The 25,865-nt window shown below is 41.6% G+C and overlaps 1 protein-coding gene across 1 annotated transcript in view; it reads left to right on the top strand.

Annotated features, from left to right (window-relative positions):
* TTC27 (tetratricopeptide repeat domain 27) overlaps positions 1-25,865 on the top strand; it is a 189,665-nt gene that overhangs the window by 7,737 nt on the left and 156,063 nt on the right. Inside the window, 2 exon segments of the mRNA XM_033176078.1 lie at positions 5,173-5,313; positions 14,873-14,975. Of these exon segments, the coding sequence (XP_033031969.1) occupies positions 5,173-5,313; positions 14,873-14,975 (244 nt within the window).

The following is a 25,865-nucleotide window of genomic DNA, read 5'->3' as shown; positions in this document are numbered from 1 at the left end:
TAGCTGGGATTACAGGCGTGCGTTACCACACTCGGCTAATTTTTGTAATTTTAGTAGAGATGGGGTTTCACCATGTTGGCCAGGCTGGTCTTGAACTCCTGACCTCAAGTGATCCACCTGCCTCAGCCTCCCAAAGTGCTGGGTTTACAGGTGTGAGCCACCATTCCCAGCTTGCAGGTAAGTTTTGATACTATACTTAAGAATGGCTCCCAGGAGTGGTTTGCTCCCAGGGGTGGCTTTAAATTACAAATACTTTATTAAAGTGCCTGGCACAGCATTGCTTCATGGTGATTATTATCCATTGTGAGATAATATTATTGATCTGTGCCAGTGTGCCATCATTAGAGCTTGAAGTTTGAGTTCCTCAGGAATTTTTGAGCTCCTATATAGAGGGTCTGGCTAGTATGAGATATCTACAAAAGAAGTATGGTTTAAATCAAAGTAAGAACTTTGATTTATCCGGCCACTTTGGTGATTTTGAACGTAGCTATCAACCACTCAACCTGGAAAAAGCTGAGTGATTGATAGCTATGTTCAAAATCACCAAAGTGCATCCAGAGCTTCTGCAGCAAAACAGACCTAGTGTTACCTGGTTTCTCAGAATTAGGTGTAGCAAGTAGGCCAGGCACAGTGGCTCACACCTGTAATCCCAGCACTTTGGGAGGCCAAGGCAGGCGGATCACAAGGTCAAGAGTTCGAGACCAGCCTGACCAACATGGTGAAACCCCGTCTCTACTAAAAATACAAAAATTAGCCAGGTGTGGTGGCGCACGGCTGAGGAGGCTCAGCCTGAGGACGCTGAGGCAGGAGAATCGCTTGAACTCAGGAGGCAGAGGTAGCAGTGAGCCAAGATTGTGCCGTTGCACACCAGCCTGGGCAACAGAGTAAGATTCCATTTCAAAAAAAGAAAAAAAGAATTAGGTGTAGCAAGTAAATGTGGAATAGAATTATTAGAGATATGTCTTAATAATTTGATGAGGGGGCAGTGGGAAAAGAAGTGCAAAATCAAGCATAATGTGAAAACCACAATAATTAACTCTTTGCATATCGGGTTAGTGAGTCACTATATATACTTCATTAGAGTAATTTTAATTCATAATGCTGATCCTAATTATAATTGAAAGGTTAAAAGATGTTTTGTATCTTATGTCTATGAAGGGAATTTATAATTTATGTTCTACAGAGGTTTTCATCCAAAACGGGGGTAAAAAACCCCAAACCCCAAATGACTGTAGCACTTAAAGAGATAAGCTTCAGTTATCTAGAAATGTATTTATGAAACATCTCATTCCCTCTCTTATGTATGAATCAGTTTCTGGCTTCTATGGCCCTATAGTATAGATTAGAAATCCACCAAACAGCCAAAGCCATAAATATCTCCTGAGCACTGATGTGTGGTTTGAATGGTGCTTAATTCGCATTTCTTTTCTTTTCTTTTTTTTTTTTTTTGAGATAGGGTCTCACTCTGTCGTCCAGGCTGGAGTGCAGTGGTACAATCTTGACTCACTGCAGTCTCTGCCTCCTGGGTTCAAATGATTCTACTGCCTCAACCTCCCAAGCAGCTGGGACTACAGGTGCTCACCACCATTCCTGGCTAATTTTTGTATTTTTAGCAGAGACGGGATTCCAGCATGTTGGCCAGGGTGGTCTCGAACTCCTGACCTCAGATGATCCACTCACCTCGGCCTCCCAAAGTGTTGGGATTACAGGTGTGAGCCACCGCGCCTGGCCTTAATTCACATTTCTTGTGTCAATTTGGTCCTTACAGATTTGAGGTAATCTATAGATGAAAAGACTGAAGCTCAGAGTGGCAAAAGAATCTTGTCAGAGATCTTATAGCTGGGACGTTGGAATCCACATTTTCTGGTTCCAAAATCCAGTACTCTTCTATACTAGTGTAGAAGCACCTGTAAATTCAGGTAGCAAATAAAACAGTATGAAAATGAGTTTCATGAGAAGTTCAGACCATAAGAAATATTGCCATTAACAAAGAGATTTCTGGAAGCTGGATTTTGTCAAAGAAGACCTTTTAGTTGAAAGTGGACCTTGAGCTAGAACCTGAAGGTTGGTTAGAAAATGGATAGAGGAGAGGAAAATATACATTCTAGGTGCAGTCATATGAGCAGGAATTTAGAGGAGAGAACAGCGTAGTGTTTGTGGGAAAAGGATACTTTGAGCTTGCCGCTTTTAGCAGTGAAAAATCTGACTTGATGGAGATCATTTGGGGTTGTAGGAAACTTTGAGTAAGTCTTTGATATTAACTTTTTTATTGGAACTACCACCAACACTTAAAAGAGCATATGAAATGTATACAATTTAAATACTAAATCTCCTTTGTACTCACAGCCTAGCTTGAGTGTCACAGGTAATGCTCTCCAGGTAGTGTACTATGTGCTATCTCCCTGTATAATTTTTATTTGTTGCTCTGTTAAATTACTTGTTTGTCCTTTATATTTAGGGATTCACTTAGAAGATAATGACCTGAAATTTGTGGTAGAACAGGTAGACATATTTCTTATCTTAGAGTGATTAGGAGAAGGATTGTCTTTCTTTCTTTTTTTTTTTTTTTGAGATGGAGTCTCACTCTGTTGCCCAGGTTGGAGTGCAGTGGCGCAATCTCGGCTCACTGCAACCTCTGCCTCCAGGGTTCAAGTGATTCTTCTGCCTCAGCCTCCTGAGTAGTTGGGACTATAGGTGTGTTGCCACCACGCCCGGCTAATTTTTGTATTTTTAGTCGAGATGGGGTTTCGCCATCTTGGCCAGGGTGGTCCTCATCATGTCCAAGACTGAACTCATGATGAAGATCTTCTCTTTTTGTGTCTGCATTTCAGTTACCCACGCCACCATGGTGTAGTGTCCGTCAGAAGGCTAAAAGTCATTCTGGCCATGTCCTTGAGGCTCTCCAAATGCTTAGCATAGCCCTAGGCCTTCCTGAGGGGCAGGAAGAGGTAGAGAGATCTGTTTCCCGTTTCCAAACTAATGTTACTTCTACCAGCGTGGGCTGCTTTGGGAATTGATTTGGGAATTGGAAACATGGGCTTCACTTAATTTTTAAGGATCTGTTTCCTCACCTCTAAAGTTGAGGCAGTTGTAATAACTTAATATTATTTCATTAATTATTGAAGGTTTTTTGTTTTTTTTTTTATAATTCCTTGTATGCTTAGCAGAGATAACAGTAGGCTTTGTTGTTGTGAAGGTTAATTCATATTAAATCTTTATTCCTCTATTACACTCTTGAATGATGATGAAAATAGGACAGAGGATGAACTCACAGTTATTTCCTTCTTTCTTTTTTATTTATTGTTTCTTATTTTTTTCTGAGACAGAGTCTTGCTCTGTCACCCAGGCTGGAGTGCAGTGGTGCGATCACGGCTCACTGCAACCTCTGCCTCCCAGGTTCAAGCGATTCTCCTGCTTCAGCCTCCTGAGTAGCTAGGATTACAGGCATGTGCCCTCTTGCCAGCTAATTTTTGTATTTTTAGTAGAGACAGAGTTTCACCATGTTGGTCAGGCTGGTCTCGAACTCCTAATCTCAGGTAATCCGCCCGCGTGGCCTTCCGAAGTGCTGAGATTACGGGCGTGAGCTGCTGTGCCCGACCCTCCCTCTTTCTTCTATTGAATACTTTAAACAATATTCAAAATATTCAGTATTCAAATATTTAGTATTCAGAATACTCAGTATTGAGCCAGGGAGTGGCATTACTTGGATTGTTTAGTTTAATCCTTACAAGAACCCTCTGAGGTATAGGTTCAGTTATTTCATTTTAAAAATTTTTTTTGACATGGAGTCTTGCTCTGTTGCCCAGGCTGGAGTGCAGTGGTGCAATCTCGGCTCACTGCAAGCTCTGCCTCCCGGGTTCACAACATTCTCCTGCCTCAGCCTCCCAAGTAGCTGGGACTACAGGTGCCCGCCACCACGCCTGGCTAATTTTTTGTATTTTTAGTAGCGACGGGGTTTTGCCATGTTAGCCAGGATGGTCTTGATCTCCTGACCTCGTGATCCTCCCACGTCGGCCGCCCAAAGTGCTGGGATTATAGGTGTGAGCCACCGTGCCGGGCCCAGGTATTTCATTTTATAATTGATGAAACTGAGGCTTCATCAGGAAAAAAATTGTGGGAAAAATTTACATGTACTCACAAACTAATGAGAAGCAGAGAAAGGACACTATCCTTTGACATTGGAACCCATGTTCCTGATGGGTGAGGATTCTTGCTTGCTATTTTATGGCAGCTGTTAAAATTCTGCCATCCAAATTTTAACAACCTTGTCCATTGTAAAAAATCTCTGTACAACACAGGAGTGTATTTTTCAAAGACATCCTTTTTATTTTGCTGTCTTCTGCTCACTCTGGTGCGTGGTCATATGCCCATTCAGCATTTGATGTATGAGACCTTGTTGATTGTTTGGCTTGATAGAAATTATGGAGGAGAGACTTACTTCGTAATAACATTTTCCATGTGTTGAAGCTTAAGTGAAATGTCGACGTTTATTATAAATATCAAATACACTATTTAGTATAAATACTTTAACATAGGGATGCTTTTCATTGAGATAATATTTTGTTGTAAGTAAATTTATGAAGTGATGATATCTCTTCAATGCTATCATTTTTTTTAGTTCCTTGTTTCTCTAAAGTTTGAACATGCCAGGTGCGGTAGCTTTCGCCTGTAATCCCAGCACTTTGGGAGACTGACACAGGGGATCACTTAAGGTCAGGAGTTCGAGACCAGCCTGGCCAACGTGGTGAAACTCCATCTCTACTAAAAATACAAAAACTTAGCCAGATGTGATGGTGCGTGCCTGGAGTCCCAGCTGTTCGCCCAGGCAGGAGGATCACTTGAGCCTGGGAGACGGAGGTTGCAGTGAGCCAAGATCGTGCCACTGCACTCCAGCCTGGGCAACTGAGTGAGACTCTCATCTCAAAAAAAAAAAAAAAACCTAAAAAATCAAGTTTGATCAGATGGGTGGCCATCCATCAGGGCGGGCTGGGTTTATAGATGTCTAAGGGCATTTGCAGTGTTTTAATTCTGTCCAGTGCCAATTGCTGTGTAATATATTAATGCTTTTGTTTCAAAGCTGAGTTGACTGGAAAATCTTTGTATTATTATAAGACCTATAAAGATTAATCTTTTGTTAAATTATATCATCTTAGTTTATAGTCCTTTTTTCAGGTTAAAGGACTGGATGCATTTGTTCTGAGCCTGCTCGCTCTAGATGGCGAATCGATCTACAGCCTGACCTCGAAGCCCATACTGCTGTTATTAGCACGCATTATCCTAGTGAATGTACGACATAAACTGACAGCTATTCAGGTAAGGAAAGGATCCATGAGATTCATACCCTGGTGTGACTTTTGTGCTTTTTAACACCAGACTGTAGATGTTGCTGACAATGTCTTGGTCTATTTTGTTTTCTAAGTCTTCTATGTATGTAATTTAAAAATCTGATGAAAATAAGCAAAAACTTTTTTTCCCTCATGAGATTGATCTAGTTTAGAATGAGATTATGTTGCACCTCCTTAATAGGATTTATGTGTGTACTGTATAGATTTAAATGTTCATTTGCAGAAATCTTAAATATTGATTTAAAAATATGCCTTGGGCTGGACCCGATGGCTCATGTGCGTAATCCCAGCACTTTGAGAGGCTGAGGTGGGCGGGTCACCTGGGTTCAGGAGTTCGAGACCAGCCTGGCTAACATGGTGAAACTCCATCTCTACTAAAAATACAAAATTAGCTGAGTGTGGTGGTAGGCACCTGTAATCCCAGCTACTTGTGAGGCTGAGGCAGGAGAATTGCTTGAACCTGGGAGATAGAGGTTGCAGTGAGCCGGCATTGCTCTCCAGCCTGGGCAACAAAGTGAGACTCTGTCTCAAAAAAAACCAAAACCAAAAACAACGAAAAAAAAGACATATCTCATAGTCTTTTATGAATTTCATATAGGATAATGAGCAGTGACCAAAATTTAATGGGTCTTAATTTCTGTTTCCTGGCTCACATTCTATGTTATATCATTATTTGGGTTGGATTTATATGGTTTCTTCATATAAATTAGGACAAATACACACACAGAATGCTAATATGCAGAAAGAAAAGACAGTCTTTGGAGGTTTAGTGGAGGTTGTCAGCCATGCAGTGTGCAGTCCGTGTTGCTGCTATTCAACTCTGCTGCATTGTAGTGTTAAAGCAGCTGTAGACAATGTTTCATTAAATGGACATGACGGTCTTCCAATAAAGCTTTATTTGTGGACACTGAAACTTACATTTTCTATACTTCTCACATTAACAAAATACTATTCTTGATTTTCCCAGTGATATAAAAATGTAAAAACGATTTTCAGTTCTTGGGCTCTACGGAAACGAGTAGTGGACTGGATTTGTGCACAGGCTGTGCCTGGCTGACCCCTGCTTCATCTGATTGTTGCAGGCTGGTGTGCTGCAGACCCCATAGTGTCAGAAATAGTACATCTAAATTTTATGTGAAATCTCCCAGTTTTGGCTGACAATTTTTAAGAAACACAATGGTTCTTTCTTTTTTTTTTTTTGAGATGGAGTTTCACCCTTGTTGCCCAGGCTGGAGTGCAGTGGCGTGATCTTGGCTCACCACAACCTCCGCCTCCTGGGTTCAAGTGATTCTCCTGTCTCAGCTTCCCAAGTAGCTGGGGTTACAGGCATGCACCACCATGTCTGGCTAATTTTGTATTTTTATTTATTTATTTTTCTGAGACAGAGTCTCACTCTGTCGCCTAGGCTGGAGTGCAGTGGCGTGATCTCAGCTCACTTCAAGCTCCACCTCCTGGGTTATGCCATTCTCCTGCCTCAGCCTCCCAAGCAGCTGGGACTACAAGCGGCTGCCACTATGCCTGGCTAATTTTTTTTGTTTTTAGTAGAGATGGGATTTCTCCACATTGGTCAGGCTAGTCTCGAACTCCCAACCTCGGATGATCTGCCCACCTCAGCCTCCCAAAGTTCTGGGATTACAGGTGTGAGCCACCGTGCCCTGCCCAAGAATCACAGTATTTCTATAGGTGAAAGTAGACTTGGTCTGTGTTATGTAAGGGCTTACTTTCCTAAGCATTTAAGATTACACACTAAAGTTTGTATTTTTTTTTTTGAAATGGAGTCTCACTCTGTCGCACAGGCTGTAGTATAGTAGTGTGATCTTGGCTCGCTGCAACCTCTGCCTCACAGGTTCAAGCAATTCTCATACCTCAGCCTCCTGAGTAGCTGGGATTACGGGTGCCCACCACCACGTTTGGCTAATTTTTTGTATTTTTAGTCGAGACATGTTTTCACCCTGTTGGCCATGTTGGTTTCAAACTCCTAACCTCAAGTAACCTGCCTGCCTTGGCCTCCCAAAGTGCTGGGATCACAGTCATGAGCCACCACACCTGGCCTAAATTTGTTTTAAAAGAAGAGGTAAGAAGGGAAGTGATGCCTCTATTTGCAACTCTCATGAGAGCCAGGGGATTTAGAATCCATTGTACTAGAGGGTGTTTTTTTGTTTGTTTGTTTTTGTTTTTGTTTTTTTAAGGCAGGGTCTGTCTCTGTTGCCCAGACTGGAATGCAGTGGCATGAACTCAGCTTACTGCAACCTCTGCCTCCTGGGCTGAAGCCATCCTCCCATCTCAGCCTCCCAAGTAACTTGGACTACAGGCATGTGCCACCACACCCAGCTAATTTTTGTATTTTTTTGTAGAGACAGGGTTTCACCTGTTGCCCAGGCTGGTCTTGAACTTGTGGACTCAAGTGACTGACCTGTCTCCATCTCCCCTAAGTGCTGAGATTATAGGCATAAGCCACCATTCCCAGCCTGGAAGGGTTTTTGTTTTTGAGACAGCATCTTGTTCTGTCGCCCAGGCTGGAGTACAGTGGTGCCATCTTGGCTCACTGAAACCTACGCCTCCCAGGTTCAAGTGATTTTCCCACCTCAGCCTCCCAAGTAGCTGGGACTACAGGTGTGTACCACCATGCCTGGCTAATTGAAGGGTTTTTAATACATGGATTTCAACATGTCTTAGCATATATGAGGCTTCATCTTTTGACCTCTTAGTGATAGTAGCTTGAGTAAAACATTTTTCCCCTAAGTAAGTTGATCTGAGTTAAATGGTCTTATAGACTGGCGATTACTTTGCGCTATTGATTGATTGATTGATTGATTGATTGATTTTTTGAGACAGAGTCTTGCTCTGTTGCCCAGGCTGAAGTGCAGTGGCGTGATCTCGGCTCACTGCAACCTCTGCCTCCTGGGTTCAAGCGATTCTCCTGCCTCAGCCTCCCTAGTAGGGATTACAGGCGTGTGCCACCATGCCCTGCTAATTTTTTTGTACTTTTAGTGGAAACTGGGTTTTACTATGTTGGCCAACTGGTCTCAAACTCCTGATCTCAAGTAATCCACCCGCCTTGGCCTTCCAAATTACTGGGGTTACAGGCAGGCGTGAGCCACTGTGCCCGGCCACTTTAAGTTAGGTATCACCAAGCCATGAGGCTGCCAAATGGCATTATTTTCTTTCTAGTGAGAACTTATGTCACTAATGATTGAGTGAGAAGGTTTTTAAGTTGCTCAAAAATTTTCTTCAAGTATGTTAAGCGTTGTCTGAGTGCAGTGGCTCTCGCCTGTAATACCAGCACTTTGGGAGACTGAGGCCGGCGGATCACCTGAGGTCAGGAGTTTGACACCAGTCTGGCCAACATGGCGACACCCTGTCTTTACTGAAAATACAAAAATTAGCCAGGCGTCGCCGGGCACGGTGGTTCACTCCTGTAATCCCAGCACTTTGGGAGGCCGAGGCAGGTAGATCACCTGAGGTCAGGAGTTTGAGACTGAACTGGCCAACACAGTGAAACCTCATTTCTATTAAAAATACAAAAATTACCCAGGTGTAATGGTGAGTCCCTGTAATCTCAGCTACTTGGAAGGCTGAGGCAGGAGAATCTCTTGAACTCGGGAGGCGGAGTTTGCAGTGAACCGAGATGGTTCCACTGTACTCCAGCCTGAGCGACACAGCGAAACTCTGTCTCAAAAAAAAAAAATTAGCCAGGCATGGTGGTGCGTGCCTGTAATCCTAGCTACTCGAGAGGCTGAGGTAGGAATATTGCTTGAATGCAGAAGGCGGAGGTTGCAGTGAGCCAAGATCGCGCACTGCTCTCCAGCCCAGGTGACAGAGTGAGACTGTCTCCAAAAAAAAAAAAAGTATGTTAAGCATCATTTGAAAAATAATATATATACTGTCAACAACTTAGGAGAATTAATAAATATGTGCTCTACTGGTTGTAGATGTCATTCTTGTAGGGTTGCAGAGGCAAGTTACTTTAATTGCTTGGCAGATGTAAACAACTTTTGACTTCTGCTTAAAAACCCGTTTTCCTGTAGTATATCACTATGTATACATCATTTTGTGCTGAAAATTTGCGTTTCTTTTTTTTTTTTTCTTTTTTTGAGATGGGAGACAGGGTCTCACTATGTTGCCCAGGCTAATCTTGAACTCCTGGCCCCAAGTGATCCTCCCACCTCAGCCTCCTGAGTAGCTGGAACTTCAGGAGCACACCATCGTGCCTGGCTTCTCTTATCATTCAATTGAAGCATTATTCTTTCTATTATAGATTTTTCCTGTGGGTCTTTACTATATCTTTCTTTTTTCCCACCCTCCCTTTTTCCCTCCCTCCCTCCCTTCCTTCCTTCCTTCCTTCCTTCCTTTCGGCTTTTTTTTTGTTTTGAGATGTTGTCTTGCTATGTTGTCCAGGATGGCCTTCAACTTGTGGGCTCAAGTGATCCTTCTGCTCCAGCCTCCTGAGCAGCTGGGACTACAGGCACCTGGCTTATATCATTCTCTTAAGGGTGTTATTAAAAATGGCTTATTTGATGAAATAAGATAAAATAGTAAAGAAACATTACATACTTATCCAAGTTAATTTTTTTTTTTTTTTTTTTTGAGGCGGAGTCTTGCTCTGTCGCCCAGGCTGGAGTGCAGTGGCTGGATCTCAGCTCACTGCAAGCTCTGCCTCCCGGGTTCCCGCCATTCTCCTGCCTCAGCCTTCCAGGTAGCTGGGACTACAGGTGCCCACCACCTCGCCCGGCTAGTTTTTTGTATTTTTAGTAGAGACGGGGTTTCACTGTGTTCACCAGGATGGTCTCGATCTCCTGACCTTGTGATCCGCCCGTCTCGGCCTCCCAAAGTGCTGGGATTACAGGCTTGAGCCACCGCGCCCGGCCTATCCAAGTTAATTTTAACCTTTTAAATTAATTTTTGAGTAACCTGACTCCTAAGAAATGTATCAAATTATTTATGATATTATTTTTGCGAAATTATAGAAGCAAATTTTCCCACAAACCCTAATCTATGAAGTATATAGACTAGAATTAGTATTATGTAAGTGGTTGAATAAAATGAGTCTTGGTTTTGAAATTAACAGCTGTGTGACCTTATGCTAGTTAATTTCTCTGAATATCAGTTTCCATTTATAAAATGGGATAAACTGGCAAATATTTATTTGGTCCCTTGTGAGTATACTACTGCTCCCTGCTGTCTGGGAGGTTCTTGACTATTGTGACTTCTCCATCAGACCATTCTGTAATAAGTGTTATAATCAGGAGATAAAATCTAGAAATTATCTAAAGCAAGACTTCAGTTTGCTTTTTTATTAATGCATCAATTTTTTCTTTCTTTTTTATTTTTTTGAGACAGAGTCTTACTCTGTTGCCCAGGCTGGAGTACAGTGGCATTATCTCAGCTCACTGCAACCTCTGCCTCCCAGATTCAAGTGATTCTGCTGCCTCAGCCTCCCAAGTAGCTGGGACTACAGGCATGTACCACCACACCCAGCTAATTTTTTTCTATTTTTAGTAGAGATGGATTTTCACCATGGTGGTCAGGCTGGTCTCGAACTCCTGACCTCGATGATCTGCTTGCCTCAGCCTCCCTTAGTGTTGGGCTTACAGGCGTGAGCCACCGTGCCCGGCCTCAATTTTCAATTTTTCAATTTTTATTTTTATTTTTATAGAGATGGGATCTCACTGCATTGCCCAGGCTTGTCTGAAACTCGTGGCTTCACGTGATCTTCCTACCTTGGCTTCCCAAAGTGCTGGGATTGCAGGCATGAGCTACTGTGCCAGCTCTCTATTTTTATATTAAGCAATTCTTGACAAACTGAAAAAAGGTCTGATACACTTACTAGTAGAAAAATAGGCTATGCTTTCTATATTTGTTTTATTCTTCCCTCCCCCATATAAAGATTTTTGGTTTGAGAGTTAATTTATAGATGTGATTTTTAAGAGTTCAGCATATTTTATATATATATATATATATATATATATATTTTTTTTTTTTTTTTTTAAGAGACAGAGTCTCTTCTCTGTTGCCCAACCTGGAGTATAGTGGTGTGATCACAGCTGACTATAACCTTAAACTCCTGAGTAGCTAGGATTACAGATATGCACCACCACGCTCAGCTATCTAAAAAATTTTTTTGTAGAAATGGGTTCTCACTGTGTTGCCCAGGCTGGTCTTGAATTTATGGCCTCAAGTGAGCTTCCCGCTACCCAAAGTGCTGGGAATACAAGTGTGAGCCACTGTGCCTGGCCTTATATTATGTGTTTTCTTAAAAGTGAAATCTTTTTGACTGGATGTATCTAAATTCCTGTGTCTAGAAAAGTAAAGAATAAGCTGCCAGACCTGACTCACTTATTGCTGACAGCAGATAAGGGACAGATAATTGAAATGTAAACTGACTTCATGCTATAGTGATAGGAAAAGAATGAAAATGAGGCAACACCTCAGGGAATTCAGTTAAAAACTGTCTGAAATTTCTTTGCTATTAGATAATTTTACATTTCCTTACATGGACTGAGGAAACAGTATTAATTCAAAAAGATTTTGTCATGGAGTCAAAATTCATTTGTGGTTGCATCGCGGTTGTAGTAGTTGTGGTGTATAACACTTCAGAAGCGAACCAGCCTATGGTGTGTAGCAGTTTAGAAGAGAACCTCTTAGTCAAATGAAGAAATTGCAAAAACGTCCTTTTGAGCCAGATGCTGTGACATATACCTGTCGTCCCAGGTACTTGGAAGTCTGAGGCAGGAGGATGACTTGAGTCCAGGAGGTCAAAGCTGCAGTGTGCTATGATGGCACCTGTAAATAGCTAATGCATTCCAACCTGGACAGTGTAGTGAGACCCCATCTCAAAAGAAAAAGCCTTTTGGTAATTGTCATCTCATATTTGTAGGTAACTAAAAGGAAAACTAATTCTTAGACTTTCATGTGATATAATGTAAAGTAATATAGTTACAAATAATTTATAATGAGCTTATCAAAAGTACCTATCATTGCTTGTACACATGTACATAAACACACATGCACATATACAGAGGAAGCTCTGGAGGAATATAAACCTTGGTCACAGATTTTTCTGCAGGAGGAGGATTCTGCAGGAGGAGGGACTGTGGAAGAGAGATTTTCAGTCTTCACTGTATATACCGTTGGTTTGTTTGTTTTTTTGAGACAGAGTTTCACTCTTGTTGCCCAAGCTAGAGTACAGTGGTGTGATCCTGGCTCACTGCAACCTCCGCCTCCCAGGTTCAAGTGATTCTCCTGCCTTAGCCTCCCAAGTAGCTGGGATTACAGGTGTGTGCCACCACGCCTGGCTAATTTTTTGTATTTTTAGTGGAAATGGGGTTTCACCATGTTAGCCAGGTTACTCTCAAACTCCTGACCTCAGGTGATCCGCCCACCTCGGCCTCCCAAAGTGCTGGGACTACAGGCGTGAGCCACTGTGCCTGGCCCTTTTTTTTTTTTTTTTTTTAAGAGACTAGGTCTCACAATGTTGCCCAGCTGATAAACTCCTAGCCTTGAGGGATCTTCTCATTTCAGCCTCCTGAGTAGCTGGGATTACAGGTATGAGGTACCATAGCTGGCTATACTTTTATATTGGCTTGCTGTTTCTTGTTTTTATTCTTTTTTTTTTTTAAATATATGTTGATCAAGTAAGAAAAAGCATCAGCGAATAAAAGAAAAAGCTACTATATGCTCAGCTTGTACATTATTTAAGACAGTGTATAAAATCCAGTTTCTGACCGGGTGCACTTCCTCATGCCTGTAATCCCAGCACTTTGGAGGCCAAGGCGGGTAGATCACTTGAGCCCAGGGGTTGGAGACTACCTGGGCAACATGACAAAACCCTATCTCTACCAAAAAATAAAAAAATTAGCTGGGCGTAATTTCTGGTGACATGGCCAGTAATCCCAGCAATGCAGGAAGCTGAAGTGGGAGGATCACCTTAGCCTGGGGCGGTCCAGGCCGCAGTGAGGTGTGGTCACGCCACTGCACTTCAGCCTGGGCAACAGAGTGAGACCTTGCCTCAAAAAGGAAACAAAAACAAAAACAAAAACGGTTTCTGCCCTCAGAAATGTATGGCTCAGGTAGATTTATAAACTTGAAAAACAAGTGCTGTCCAATATGGTGCCAACTTCTAGGAACAGCGTAGAGGTTCAAAGAAGTGAAAGATCAGTATGCGCCACACTAGCAGGAGAAGACTGTAAGGAAGAGGTTTCATACGGGTGTGGAAGCAGTCTTCTCAGTTTAGGGGAACATCTGAATCCAGGGTATTTCTTACTGTGTAGATTGTGTAAAATATATTGCTTTGAGGAGGATATAGAGATGAATAAGATGTGATTTCTTATCTTGTTGGATAGTAGACAGTATTGGAACCTGGGATTACATACATAAAATGCAGTGGAATGTGTTTGCAAGGGAATTACAGATAATGTGCTGGAAGTTCAGGTGATGGAAAAGTCACCCCCATGAAGGTTCTTGCGGGAGCCCTCTGAAGGAGTTGGTACTTGGATTGAAGTGGTAATAGAGTGCCACAGGGCAGGATGAGTGCAGCCTTTTTTTTTTTTTTTTGAGATAGGGTCGCGCCATGTCGCCCAGGCTAGAGTGCAGTGGCGCATCCTCAGCTCACTGTAACCTCTGCCTCCCAGGTTCAAGCAATTCTCCTGCCTCAGCCTCCTGAGTAGCTGGGACTACAGGCGCCCATCACCATGCCTGGTTAATTTTTGTATTTTTAGTAGAGACAGGGTTTCACCATGTTGGCCAGGCTGGTCTCAAACTCCTGACCTCGGGTGATCCACCTGCCTCAGCCTCCCAAAGGCGGGAGCCACTGCACCTGGCAAATACAACATATATATGTATATATACACACACACATATGTATGTATATGTGTGTGTGTGCGCATATGTGTATATGTGTATATGTGTGTGTGTGTGTGTGTGTATGTGTGTGTGTATATATATATATATTTTTTTTTTGAGGAGTCTCGCTCTGTCACCCAGGCTGGAGTGCAGTGGCACGATCTTGGCTTACTGCAACCTCTGCCTCCGGGGTTCAAGTGATTCTCCTATCTCAGCCTCCTGAGTAGCTGGGACTACAGGTGCCTGCCATCACGCCCAGCTAATTTTTGTATTTTTGTAGAGATGGGGGTTTCACCATGTTGGCCAGTTTGGTCTTGAACTCCTGACCTTGTGATCCACCCACCTCAGCCTCCCAAAATGTTGGGATTACAGGCGTGAGCCACCATGCCCAGCCACAGCTTATATTTTAAAGGAGGCGATGATAAGTTCAAAATGGCATCAGGAAGTCCAAGTGGCTAAAAAAAAAACAAAAAAAAACAGGCTTTGAGAGAATGGAGGTGAGGTGTTATTCTTATGGAAGACATAGATGTAGGTTTTGGTATTACTAAAGAGAGCAGTGGATGGGTAATCTTATTGAGGAATAAATTTAATTTTATGAATGTAAAAAAATTTAAAAATCTCAGTTAATGTAAAAAGTTTTCTAAAGTATCCTTTTATTTCAGCTTACGTGGTGTTTTTTTTCCTAGAGCTTGCCATGGTGGACTTTGAGATGTGTGAATATTCATCAGCATTTGCTTGAGGAACGCTCACCTCTGCTTTTTACTCTTGCTGAAAACTGTATTGATCAAGGTATGTAGCAGATTTTGTTTGATATGGGCATGTAGCTCCGTTCTAATTACTTGACTGATATACTCCTTTTTCGTTTATTTTTTTTTCCGGTAGTAGTGCCTTTTTGTTTGGAGTTGTTTCTTTTTTTTTTTTATGTAGAATATCACAAGTTGTTATGTTGTCAGATTATAGAGTTCCTTTTGGTCATTTTAGTTTAAAAAAGATATCTACTTTCACTTACTTTACCTACTGAGAAAGGGTGATTTGCTGTATGATTTTATCTCACATTGTTTAAAGATATTGTAATATTTTCTCTGTTCTTTAGGAAGCCTCATTGGAAACAAATGTACTCTCCTTAGTTCTTTTTTTTTAAAAAAGTCTTAACTAACTTAAGCTGGAGTAAATTGTGTTAAATTACACAAAGAATAAGAAATTATCCTGTATCCTATTGAGTACATCAAGAAAAGCGTAAGAAAACAGTTGATAGAAAATAAGTTTCACTGAAGTTAACAATGGGTAGGGAGGCTATTTTGTATTTGATTTTATTAGTATTTTTTGTAACGTATAATATACATGCAGAAAAATACCTAAAACCTAAATGAAAAATTTGCCAAATAATTATAAACCAACGTCCATGTGCCTTCTGCTGCCTTTGTTGCAGATATCCCTCCTGTATCCTAGGGAAAGACTGAAAAAGAGGAGAATCTTAGGTGCCTTAACACTTGGTTTCCAGTCTTCCTAGTTTTGGGGATGGTTTTTTTTTTGGCGAAAGTTGCCACACAAAACAAAAACAGATTCTCTTGTGGTGAAGGAATACGTGAACGTAAATGAGCTTGGACTTGACCATGAGTTTTTGCGTTACAGAAGTGGGATTTGACTTTACCTGTGTCTGGTTCCAAAGCCCAGACTCCTTTCAGATTCAAAGAGTATGGAATGAATATGTATGTGTGAGTCCAAGGGACATGGGGAGTGGTAGTTAGCATCATTCTGTGTGGAGAAAAGTGATCTGTACTTGATAGAGGTAGCACATTCATGAAGGTATAACATAACTCTCGTGTGTGCATATATAATATAAGAGGCTTCTGTACCTTTTGGGCGTCTGTTTCCTTCAAGAATTTTATGTTATGTTATGTTATGTTATGTTATGTTTTGAGATGGAATTTTGCTCTTGGCAATGGCGCGATCTCGGCTCACCGCAACCTCTGCCTCCTAGGTTCAAACAATTCTCCTGCCTCAGCCTCCTGAGTAGCTGGGATTACAGGCATGTGCCACCACACCCAGCTAATTTTGTACTTTTAGTAGAGACAGGGTTGGTCAGGTTGGTGTTGAACTCTTGGCCTCCCAAAGTGCTGGGATGACAGGCGTGAGCCACTGAGCCCACAATCCTTCAAGAGTTTTTACAGTAACAAGCTAGGCCAGAATACAGTGGAGAGGACTATAGCTTGTTTAGTCATAAATATTCCTAAGCCAGGTGAGTGGTTGAAACTAATTTCTCAGTTTTTATTTTATTCTAGGACAGAAATACATAAACATATGTTAATCTTAGATAAAATAACCATGTATACATAATTTAAAGAGATAATAATGAAAGTATTATTCAATCAGTATAATAATTGATTCATTTATGTCGTTTGTTCCAGGACTTAGTTTATATTCTTTCAAGATGTTTAGGTAACATAAGGCTGGGGGTCAAGCAGGGGACCTATTAGATGTGAGCATAAACGTTGTAAGTCATCCCTTGGTATCCGAGGATTGGTTCTGGAACCTGACCCTCTCATACCAACATCCTTGTATGCTTTCCTTATGTATCTTTTTAAAAGGTAGGAACCAGGCTGGGCATGGTGGCTCATGCCTGTAATCCCAGCACTTTGGGAGGCTGAGGCAGGTAGATCACGAGCTCAGGAGTTCGAGACCAGCCTGGCCAACATGGTGAAACCCCGTCTCTACTAAAATACAAAAATTAGCTGGGCGTGGTGGCGGACACCTTTAATCCGAGCTACTCAGGAGGCTGAGGCAGGAGAATTGTGTGAACCCAGGAGACAGAGGTTGCAGTGAGCCAAGATCACGTCATTGCACTCCGGCCTGGGCGACAGGGCAAGACTGCATCTCAAAAAAAAAAAATAATAAAAAAAAAAAAAAAAAATAAATAAATAAATAAAAATAAAATAAAATAAAACAAAAGGTAGGAACCATATGGTATGTTTTGGAGAGGATTCTATTCTATAAGTTAAAATTAAGTTCCAAACCAGAAACTAAGATAGCTGGAAAATGTGACTTTAAGTGACTCATTCCCCAAGAGGTCTCAGTTCTTTTCTGTATTATATTTCAGCATGTCATTTGCTTTGCCTTGCAATTAAGAATTTTTTATATTGCTGTTCTAGGCTAATCAATGGTACTTTTCAGTTTATCTAGTCATAAAATGGTCCATTTTGGCTAGGTCTAAATAGGTTTGTAGATAGTACTGAATTATAACCTTTCATGAACGATTTCATTTTTAAAATGTTTTGTTCTGGGATTTGATCCAAATGTTGTCCAAATGGTCACTTATAACTGAAATACGATTCAGTGCCCAGAGAAGGGTATTATATTTGAAATCTTGCCCTTGAAGGATCATCAGAAAGTTGGCAGGATTTTTTTTTTTTCATTCTATGAAATATAAGCAAAGGATTTTATGAACAACTATGATATTTAGGTTTTTGTACAGACATGTTACACCAGTATAATACAGTGGAATGGAGCCTATCATAATGTCAGCATAACTTTGCTGGGCTGATTACGTCTATAACAGGAGTAGGTCAGAATCTTGAAAATATATTCCTCAGTACAATCTAAAGCATTCCTTTGCATGTCACACTAAAAAGCATGATTCTCTAAAGAACTACTTCGGGGCATACAACAATTGATTGTGGCATCCAGTGCTGAAAACACATTATACATAGTGCATGAGATGTAATATTGCACTTTAGCTGTTTGAAGATGACCTCATAAAATCACTAAGAGAAACTGGGTTAAAATACTTTGTCATCCAGTCCTGCTGTGATGTTTCAGGCAACTCTGTGACTCTGGGATTAGGTTGTTTCCACATTGAAAAAGTGTTCAAAAAAACAGTCTCCGCGGTGACTCATGCCTGTAATCCCAGCACTTTGGGAGGCTGACGCAGTGGATCACCTGAGGTCAAGAGTTCAAGACCAGCCTGGCCAACATGGTGAAACCTCATCTCTACTAAAAACATAAAAATTAGCCAGACATTGTGGTGTGTGCATGTAATCCCAGCTACTCAGGAGGCTGAGGTAGGAGAATCTCTTGAACCCAGTGGTAGAGGTTGCAGTGAGCCGAGATCCCACCACTGAACTTCATCCAGCCTGGGTGACAGAGTGAGACTCCATCTCAAAAAAAAAAAGAAAAAAAAGAGAACGAAAACAGTCATTTGGTAACTGATGCATACATTGATTTCTTTTCATAAATTTGATACTTTGGAATAAATGTTATTGAATGTACTAAACATCATTGTCTGTAATTATAATTGTCCATTAAGGATTTCATTTTAGCATAGCATTTAAGTAATCTCATGAGAAGAGATTTTGGTTTTAGCATACATTTTAAGTGTGGGTGACATTTTGATCCAGAATGTCACAAATATTCATTTCCAGGGAGAACCTCCTGATTTATTAAAATAATAATATATGCCTATTGGGTCAGCATGCTCCTTTTAAATTTAAACCTTGGGTTATCTGTCTTCAAAGCTCAAAACTTTGCTTCCATTGTTGACTCATTGTTTTCCACCATTCTGCATTTCTAATCAGTTCTTAAATCTTACCAGTTCTTCAATCTTACCAGTTCTTCCCCAAGGGACCCATATTGATCTCTCTTTTCCATATTTATAGCTTTTATCCTAATCTGAAATCTTTAGTTTGGAAAGGCCCTTTAGAGATAATCTTGTCTAGCTAAATCATTTTACAAAGAATTGAGACTTAGAGAAGTTGCCCAAGACCCAGCACAATGATGTGGAGTTTCTTACTCCAAGTCCTGCTGACACTTTCCCTTGCTTTTGATAATGCAGCTAACATTTCTGTAGTGTATACACCATATCAAGCACTCTTTGAAGTCTTTAATTATATTAACTAGCTTATTCCTCACAACTATGAGGTAGAGCCAAAGGTGGTGTAATAGTGGATATAGTGTGCCCTTTAAAAAACAGTTTTTTTTTTTTGAGACGGAGTCTCGCTCTGTCGCCCAGGCTGGAGTGCAGTGGCGCGATCTCGGCTCACTGCAAGCTCCGCCTCCCGGGTTCACGCCCTTCTCCTGCCTCAGCCTCCTGAGTAACTGGGACTACAGGTGCCCGCCACTATGCCCAGCTAATTGTTTTTTGTATTTTTAGTAGAGACGGGGTTTCACTGTGTTAGCCAGGATGGTCTCGATCTCCTGACCTCGTGATCTGCCCGCCTCAGTCTCCCAAAGTGCTGGGATTACAGGCGTGAGCCACCGCGCCCAGCCAGCTTTTTTTTTTTTTTTAAGTTTAATTAACCTACAATAAGATCTCATATTTAAGGTGTACAATTTGTGACACGTTGTATATGTATACACCTGTGAAATAATCACAATTAAGGTGATTAACAGGGTGTAGCATTTCATGTTATTACTATTTTTTTGAGACAGGGTCTTGCTCTGTCATCCAGGCTGGAGTGCAGTGGTGCGATCTCGGCTCACTGCATCTTCGAAATCCTGGGCTCAAGTGATCCTCCTACCTTAGCCTTCTGAATAGGTGGGACTATAGACACGTGCCACCACACATGGCTAAGTTTTTTTTTTAGATGGAGTCTCGTTCTGTTGCCCAGGCTGGAGTGCAATGGCGCAATCTTGGCTCACTGTAGCCTCCGCCTTCCAGGTTCATGAGATTCTCGTTCCTCAGCCTCCCAAGTAGCTGGGATCACAGGTGCCCACCACCATGCCCGGCTGGTTTTTGTATTTTTAATAGAGATGGGTTTTCACCATGTTGGCTAGGCTGGTCTCCAACTCCTGACCTCAAATGAAATGATCCATCCTCCTCAGCCTCCCAAAGTGCTGGGATTACAGGCATGAGCCACTGCACCTGGCCTTTTTTTTTTTTTTTGAGAAGGAGTTTTGCTGTGTCACCCAGGCTGGAGTGCAATGACGTGACCTCGGTTCAATGCAGCCTCCGTCTCCTGAGTTCAAGTAATTGTCTCCTGCCTCAGCCTCTCAAGCAGCTGGGACTACGGGCGCCTGCCACCACGTCTGGCCAAGTTTTTTTGTATTTTTAGTAGAGACAAGGTTTCACCATGTTGGCCAGGCTGCTCTTGAAGTCCTGATCTCAGGTGATCTGCCTACCTTGGCCTCCCAAAGTGCTGGTATTACAACAGTGAGCCACTGTGCCTGGCCTGCCTGGCTAGTTTTTAAATTTTTCTATAGAGAAATTTAAAATTTAGAAGTCTCACTATATTGCTTGGGCTGGTCTTGAACTCCTGGCATCAAGGGATCTTCTCACCTCGGCCTCCCAAAGTGTTGGAATTAAAGGCATGAGCCACCATGCCCAGCCTGACATAGCATTTTAAAATCTAGTTTTTAGTTCTTGATTCCCTGTGTGAACTCAAGCAGTTCACTTGACTTCTAAACCAAGGTTTGCTTCCTTATCAAATAATCTTTGAATTCTTTCCAGGTATAAAGTAATGTGATGTTTTGTAGTCCAGCTTCTCACTCATGCTAATGGTGGACTCTTGGAAGTTTGTATCTAAAAAATTATCCCCTTTTTTATTGGACAGTTTCAGAGATTACTTGGAGAAGGAGCTCATTTCATTGTTAAGATTAATGATTGCTACAAAGTACTTTTTTTTTTTTTTGAGAAGGAGTTTTGCTGTGTCACCCAGGCTGGAGTGCAATGACGTGACCTCGGTTCAATGCAGCCTCCGTCTCCTGAGTTCAAGTAATTGTCTCCTGCCTCAGCCTCTCAAGCAGCTGGGACTACGGGCGCCTGCCACCACGTCTGGCCAAGTTTTTTTGTATTTTTAGTAGAGACAAGGTTTCACCATGTTGGCCAGGCTGCTCTTGAAGTCCTGATCTCAGGTGATCTGCCTACCTTGGCCTCCCAAAGTGCTGGTATTACAACAGTGAGCCACTGTGCCTGGCCTGCCTGGCTAGTTTTTAAATTTTTCTATAGAGAAATTTAAAATTTAGAAGTCTCACTATATTGCTTGGGCTGGTCTTGAACTCCTGGCATCAAGGGATCTTCTCACCTCGGCCTCCCAAAGTGTTGGAATTAAAGGCATGAGCCACCATGCCCAGCCTGACATAGCATTTTAAAATCTAGTTTTTAGTTCTTGATTCCCTGTGTGAACTCAAGCAGTTCACTTGACTTCTAAACCAAGGTTTGCTTCCTTATCAAATAATCTTTGAATTCTTTCCAGGTATAAAGTAATGTGATGTTTTGTAGTCCAGCTTCTCACTCATGCTAATGGTGGACTCTTGGAAGTTTGTATCTAAAAAATTATCCCCTTTTTTATTGGACAGTTTCAGAGATTACTTGGAGAAGGAGCTCATTTCATTGTTAAGATTAATGATTGCTACAAAGTACTTTTTTTTTTTTTTGAGAGACAGAGTCTCACTCTGTCACCCAGTACTTTTAAAATTAATTACAAAATCTTATATTGTCACTTTCATGCAGTATTTCTGCTAACTAGAGCTGTACTGTTCAATATAGTAGCTACTAGCCATGTATGGCTACTTAAATTCAAATAAAGTAGAATAGATGAAATTGCAAATTCAGCTCCTCAGTTACTGGCTACATTTCAGGTGCTCAGAAGCCACATGTAGCTAATGGCTGCCATCTGGACAGTGCAGCTGTAAGCTGCTCATAACATCAGGGAAAGTTGCATTGAACAACACTGCTATTGAGGACTGGCTTGAGTGTTCTAAATGCCAATTTCATAATGTCTTATGTTTTTAATGAGGACATTTTTAATTTGTCCCAGTTTTATCTTTGGCCTTCTATCTCCTGCTGAATTTGATATTTAATTTAATAAACTCTTGAGTGCTTGTTGTGTTCCAGACACTGTGCTAGGTGCTGTGGATATCAGTGAACTTAGTGCGATAAGGACTAAAATACAGGTAGGACGAATAGGTAATGCAGAGTAAGGAATGAGGAAGAGAATGTGATTGTTCTGAACCGGGAGGTCAGAGAAAGCTTCACCAAGTGGCTGATACTTGCACTGAATCTTAAAGAATGGTGGGGATTTTTTAGGTAGAGAACTTGGAAAGGACATGTACTATGTACAAAGAGAGGTAGAGAGACTTGGAACGTCTTTGTGAATTTGGGAATTCCAGTAGTTTGGAATGCCTGGAGCGGAGTGTGAAGGATGTGTGTCTCAGCTGATGAGGTTTTCCGGATGGGGAGGAGCTAGATTATGAGGATGCTGGATTTTCATCTCCTTGGTGATCACCACGAAAGGGTTTATAGAATATTTGCTCACACTGAGGATATTATTTGAGTTGTGATAGGTGCTGGGCCTATGCCAGTGGATGAGACACACATAGACCCTCCTTGGTAAACCTTACAAACTTGATGTGAGGTTGCGGCCAAATTCTACCCATCTTTTAAGGCCCCACCCTTCTGATAAGGTTTGTTCAATTATCCAATCTTTATGGGTTTCCCCCTCTGCTACTTTTGGTCAATGGCACATAATTTAGAATTAAACTAACTGCATATTGACTCATTCAATAATGATTGTGTGTCTTTGCTTCTTAGCTACCTAGATCTTCCTACCCCACCCCGTTTTTAGGGAAGAGGAGGACTTAAACCTTGCAGTAAGATCTAGCACAATTCTTTTTTTTTTTTTTTTTTTTTTTTTTGAGACGGAGTCTTGCTCTGTCGCCCAGGCTGGAGTACAGTGGCGCGATCTCGGTTCACTGCAACCTCTGCCTCCTGGGTTCAAGCGATTCTCCTGCCTCAGCCTCCCGAATAGCTGGGACTACAGGCGCCCGCCACCATGCCCGGCTAATTTTTTTGTATTTTTAGTAGAGATGGAGTTTCACCATGTTGGCCAGGCCGACTTCAAACTTCTGACCTCAAGTGATCTGTCCACCTCAGCCTCCCAAAGTGCCAGGATTACAGGTGTGAGCCACAACACCCTACCCCTACTTATTTTTATTCTAATCCAGAGTTACCAGCTGTAACTTTTCCTCATTTTGCAGGTTCAAATATATTTCTTATTCTTTCTTTCCTTCCTTCCTTCCTTCCTTCCTTCCTTCCTTCCTTCCTTTCTTTTCTTTTCTTTCCTTCCTCCCTCCCTCCCTCCCTCCCTTCCTTCCTTCCTTCCTTCCCTCCTTCCCTCCTTCCTTCCTTCCCTCCTTCCTTCCTTCCTTCTTTTGAAATGGAGTCTTTCTCTGTTACCCAGGCTGGAATGTGCTGGTGGAATCTCAGCTCACTGCAACCTCTGCCTCCTGGATTCAAGCGATTCTCCCGCCTCTGCCTCCCAAGCAGCTGGGACTACAGGTGCTCACCACCACGCCCGGCTAATTTTTGTATTTTTAGTAGAGACGGGGTTTCACCATGTTGGCCAGGCTGCTTTCAAACTCCTGACCTCAAGTGATCTGCCTGCCTCAGCCTCCGAAAGTGCTGGGATTACAGGTGTGAGCCACTGTGCCTGGCCTAGGTTCAGATATATTTCAAGCCATCATCTTTCATACTATTGTTATTTCTGAATCTGTATCTCTATGCAGGTATTACCTGGAGACGTTATTTGTTTTTCTTTATGCTTGTCTGATATTTATGAAATTCAGCTTCTCAGGAGAATGTGGATGTTTGGATGACGATACTGCTCTGGGGGAAACAGCAATTCTCTATCTTCATTGCTCTTTTTTCCTCAGAGTTTTATGTCTTCATCAGTAGCTTAATTACAGTGGAAAGTTTTTCTGCTGAATACTTCTGACAGCTTTCAACTTTTACTGTATATCGGAAGCTTTAAAAATAGATAAAAGCCTCAATCCTTCTTAAACTTGTTCATAAAGAGATTGGGCCTTCTTACTTTCCAAACTTTGAAAATGTATGATTTTTTGAAGTTTGAAACTTCTGTGTCAGGTCGTAGCCTTTGTCTCTTTTCTCATCTGCCTTTGGGCAACGTTTTCTCATTATTCTTTCCACTTAGGGCAGGTGAAACTCAAAAGTTACGTTTTTGTATGCTAAAAGTGATGTAAAATAATTTAGCAGTTATTCCACTTGAACAAGCATATCTTGGTGATAAACTCTCTGTTTCTGTTTGCTTGGAGATGTTCTTGTTTCTCTCCTTGAACTATTGACTAAAAGATTCTAGGCAGCACCATGAAGATACTTTTCTGTCTTCTTTCTTTTTTTTTTTTTTTTGAGACAGTCTTACTCTTGTCACCCAGGCTAGAGTGGGAGTGCAGTGGCATAATCTACATTCACTGCAACCTCTGCCTCCTGGGTTCAAGCAATTCTTCCACCCCAGCCTCTCTAGTAGCTGGGATTGCAGGCCACCACACCCAGCTAATTTTTGTGTTTTTAGTAGAGACAGGGTTTCACCATGTTGGCCAGGCTGGTCTTGAATTCCTGACCTCAGGCATGAGCCACCACTCCTGGCCTATGTTTTTGGTTTCCATTGTTGATGTTGAGAAATCAGTATTGGTCCAATTGCTCTTTCTGTGTAACTAGTCCACCTATTTTCTTTTGCTCATCTTAAGATTTTTACTTTGTATTTGCGGTTCTTTAGTTGGACTATGAGGTAGGTATGGATGCTTTTTCTTTTTTTCTTTTTTTTGTTTTCTTTTGAGACTGGGTCTGGCTCTGTCGCCCAGGCTGGAGTGCAGTGGTGTGATCTTGGCTCACTGCAACCTCCACCTCCCAGGCTCAAGTAATTCTCCTAGCCTCCTGTGTGGCTGAGACTACAAGGCGCACACCACCATGCCCAGCTAATTTTTGTATTTTTAGTAGAAATAAGGTTTCACTATGTTGGCCAGGCTGGTCTCGAACTCCTGAGCTCAGATGACCCGCCTGCCTTGGCCTCCCAGAGTGCTAAGATTACAAGCATGAGCCACCGTGCCCGAGCTCCCCTACTTTATTTATCCAACATTTGATCTCTGAACGTATAAGATAATGCAGAGAAAGCACGGAAGTACAAGAACAAAGCCAGTTATACTGATAGTACATGCATATATACATATGTATAGATAGGTGGGCAGAAAAGTCGGTAGGTAGATAGAAGGGAAGATAAATACATACAACCAACTTTGGGCATTTGTGTGACTTATTTATGTATTCTTAGTACAGTTTAAATTCGATAGTAGACCTACCTGAGCTATCACAACTTAGTAAGCCATATTAAATGCAGTAATTGTCCTTTCTCTGATACTTGAGAGAAGATTTTTAAGAACCTTGGCCAACCCTTGTGTCCCTTGATTTTTGCATCCAGAACATTTTGGGAAGATTACTGTCATTGGCAGCCAAGCAAAATTGTGTCACTTGTGAATTGTACTAAGGTCATAGAAGGTTATTATATTTCTGAGAGTAATGACTAGACACTCAGGAATAATGGGCAGACAAAAGGAGAAGAACATTACAAAAAAAAAGAAGCCCTCATCAAGAGCATTAAGTATTGTTGGATCCAGCTTTTTCTGGGTTTGGTTTGCATGGATGAAATCTATTCAGGGGTTTTCATAGTGAAGTTCACGTTAGGATGCCTATGTGCCTTCTGAGGTGAGGCATGTGCATCTTGACTTACTCTCTTTGACTCCAGAGAATCTCTTAAGTGGACTATAGAAAAACACTATCTTTCTTTTTCAGACCCATTTAAATTTCAACTCACATAAAGACAAAGGGGTATCTGTTTCTTAGCTGTAGGTGTTTCTGCCAGATTATAGGTGATAAAGTAGATTGAGCTTTTGTAG

Source organism: Trachypithecus francoisi, unplaced genomic scaffold, assembly GCF_009764315.1.
Source record: "Trachypithecus francoisi isolate TF-2019V2 unplaced genomic scaffold, Tfra_2.0 Lachesis_group17, whole genome shotgun sequence".
Lineage (NCBI taxonomy): Eukaryota > Metazoa > Chordata > Mammalia > Primates > Cercopithecidae > Trachypithecus > Trachypithecus francoisi.
This window is presented reverse-complemented; position numbering and strand designations above follow the sequence as displayed.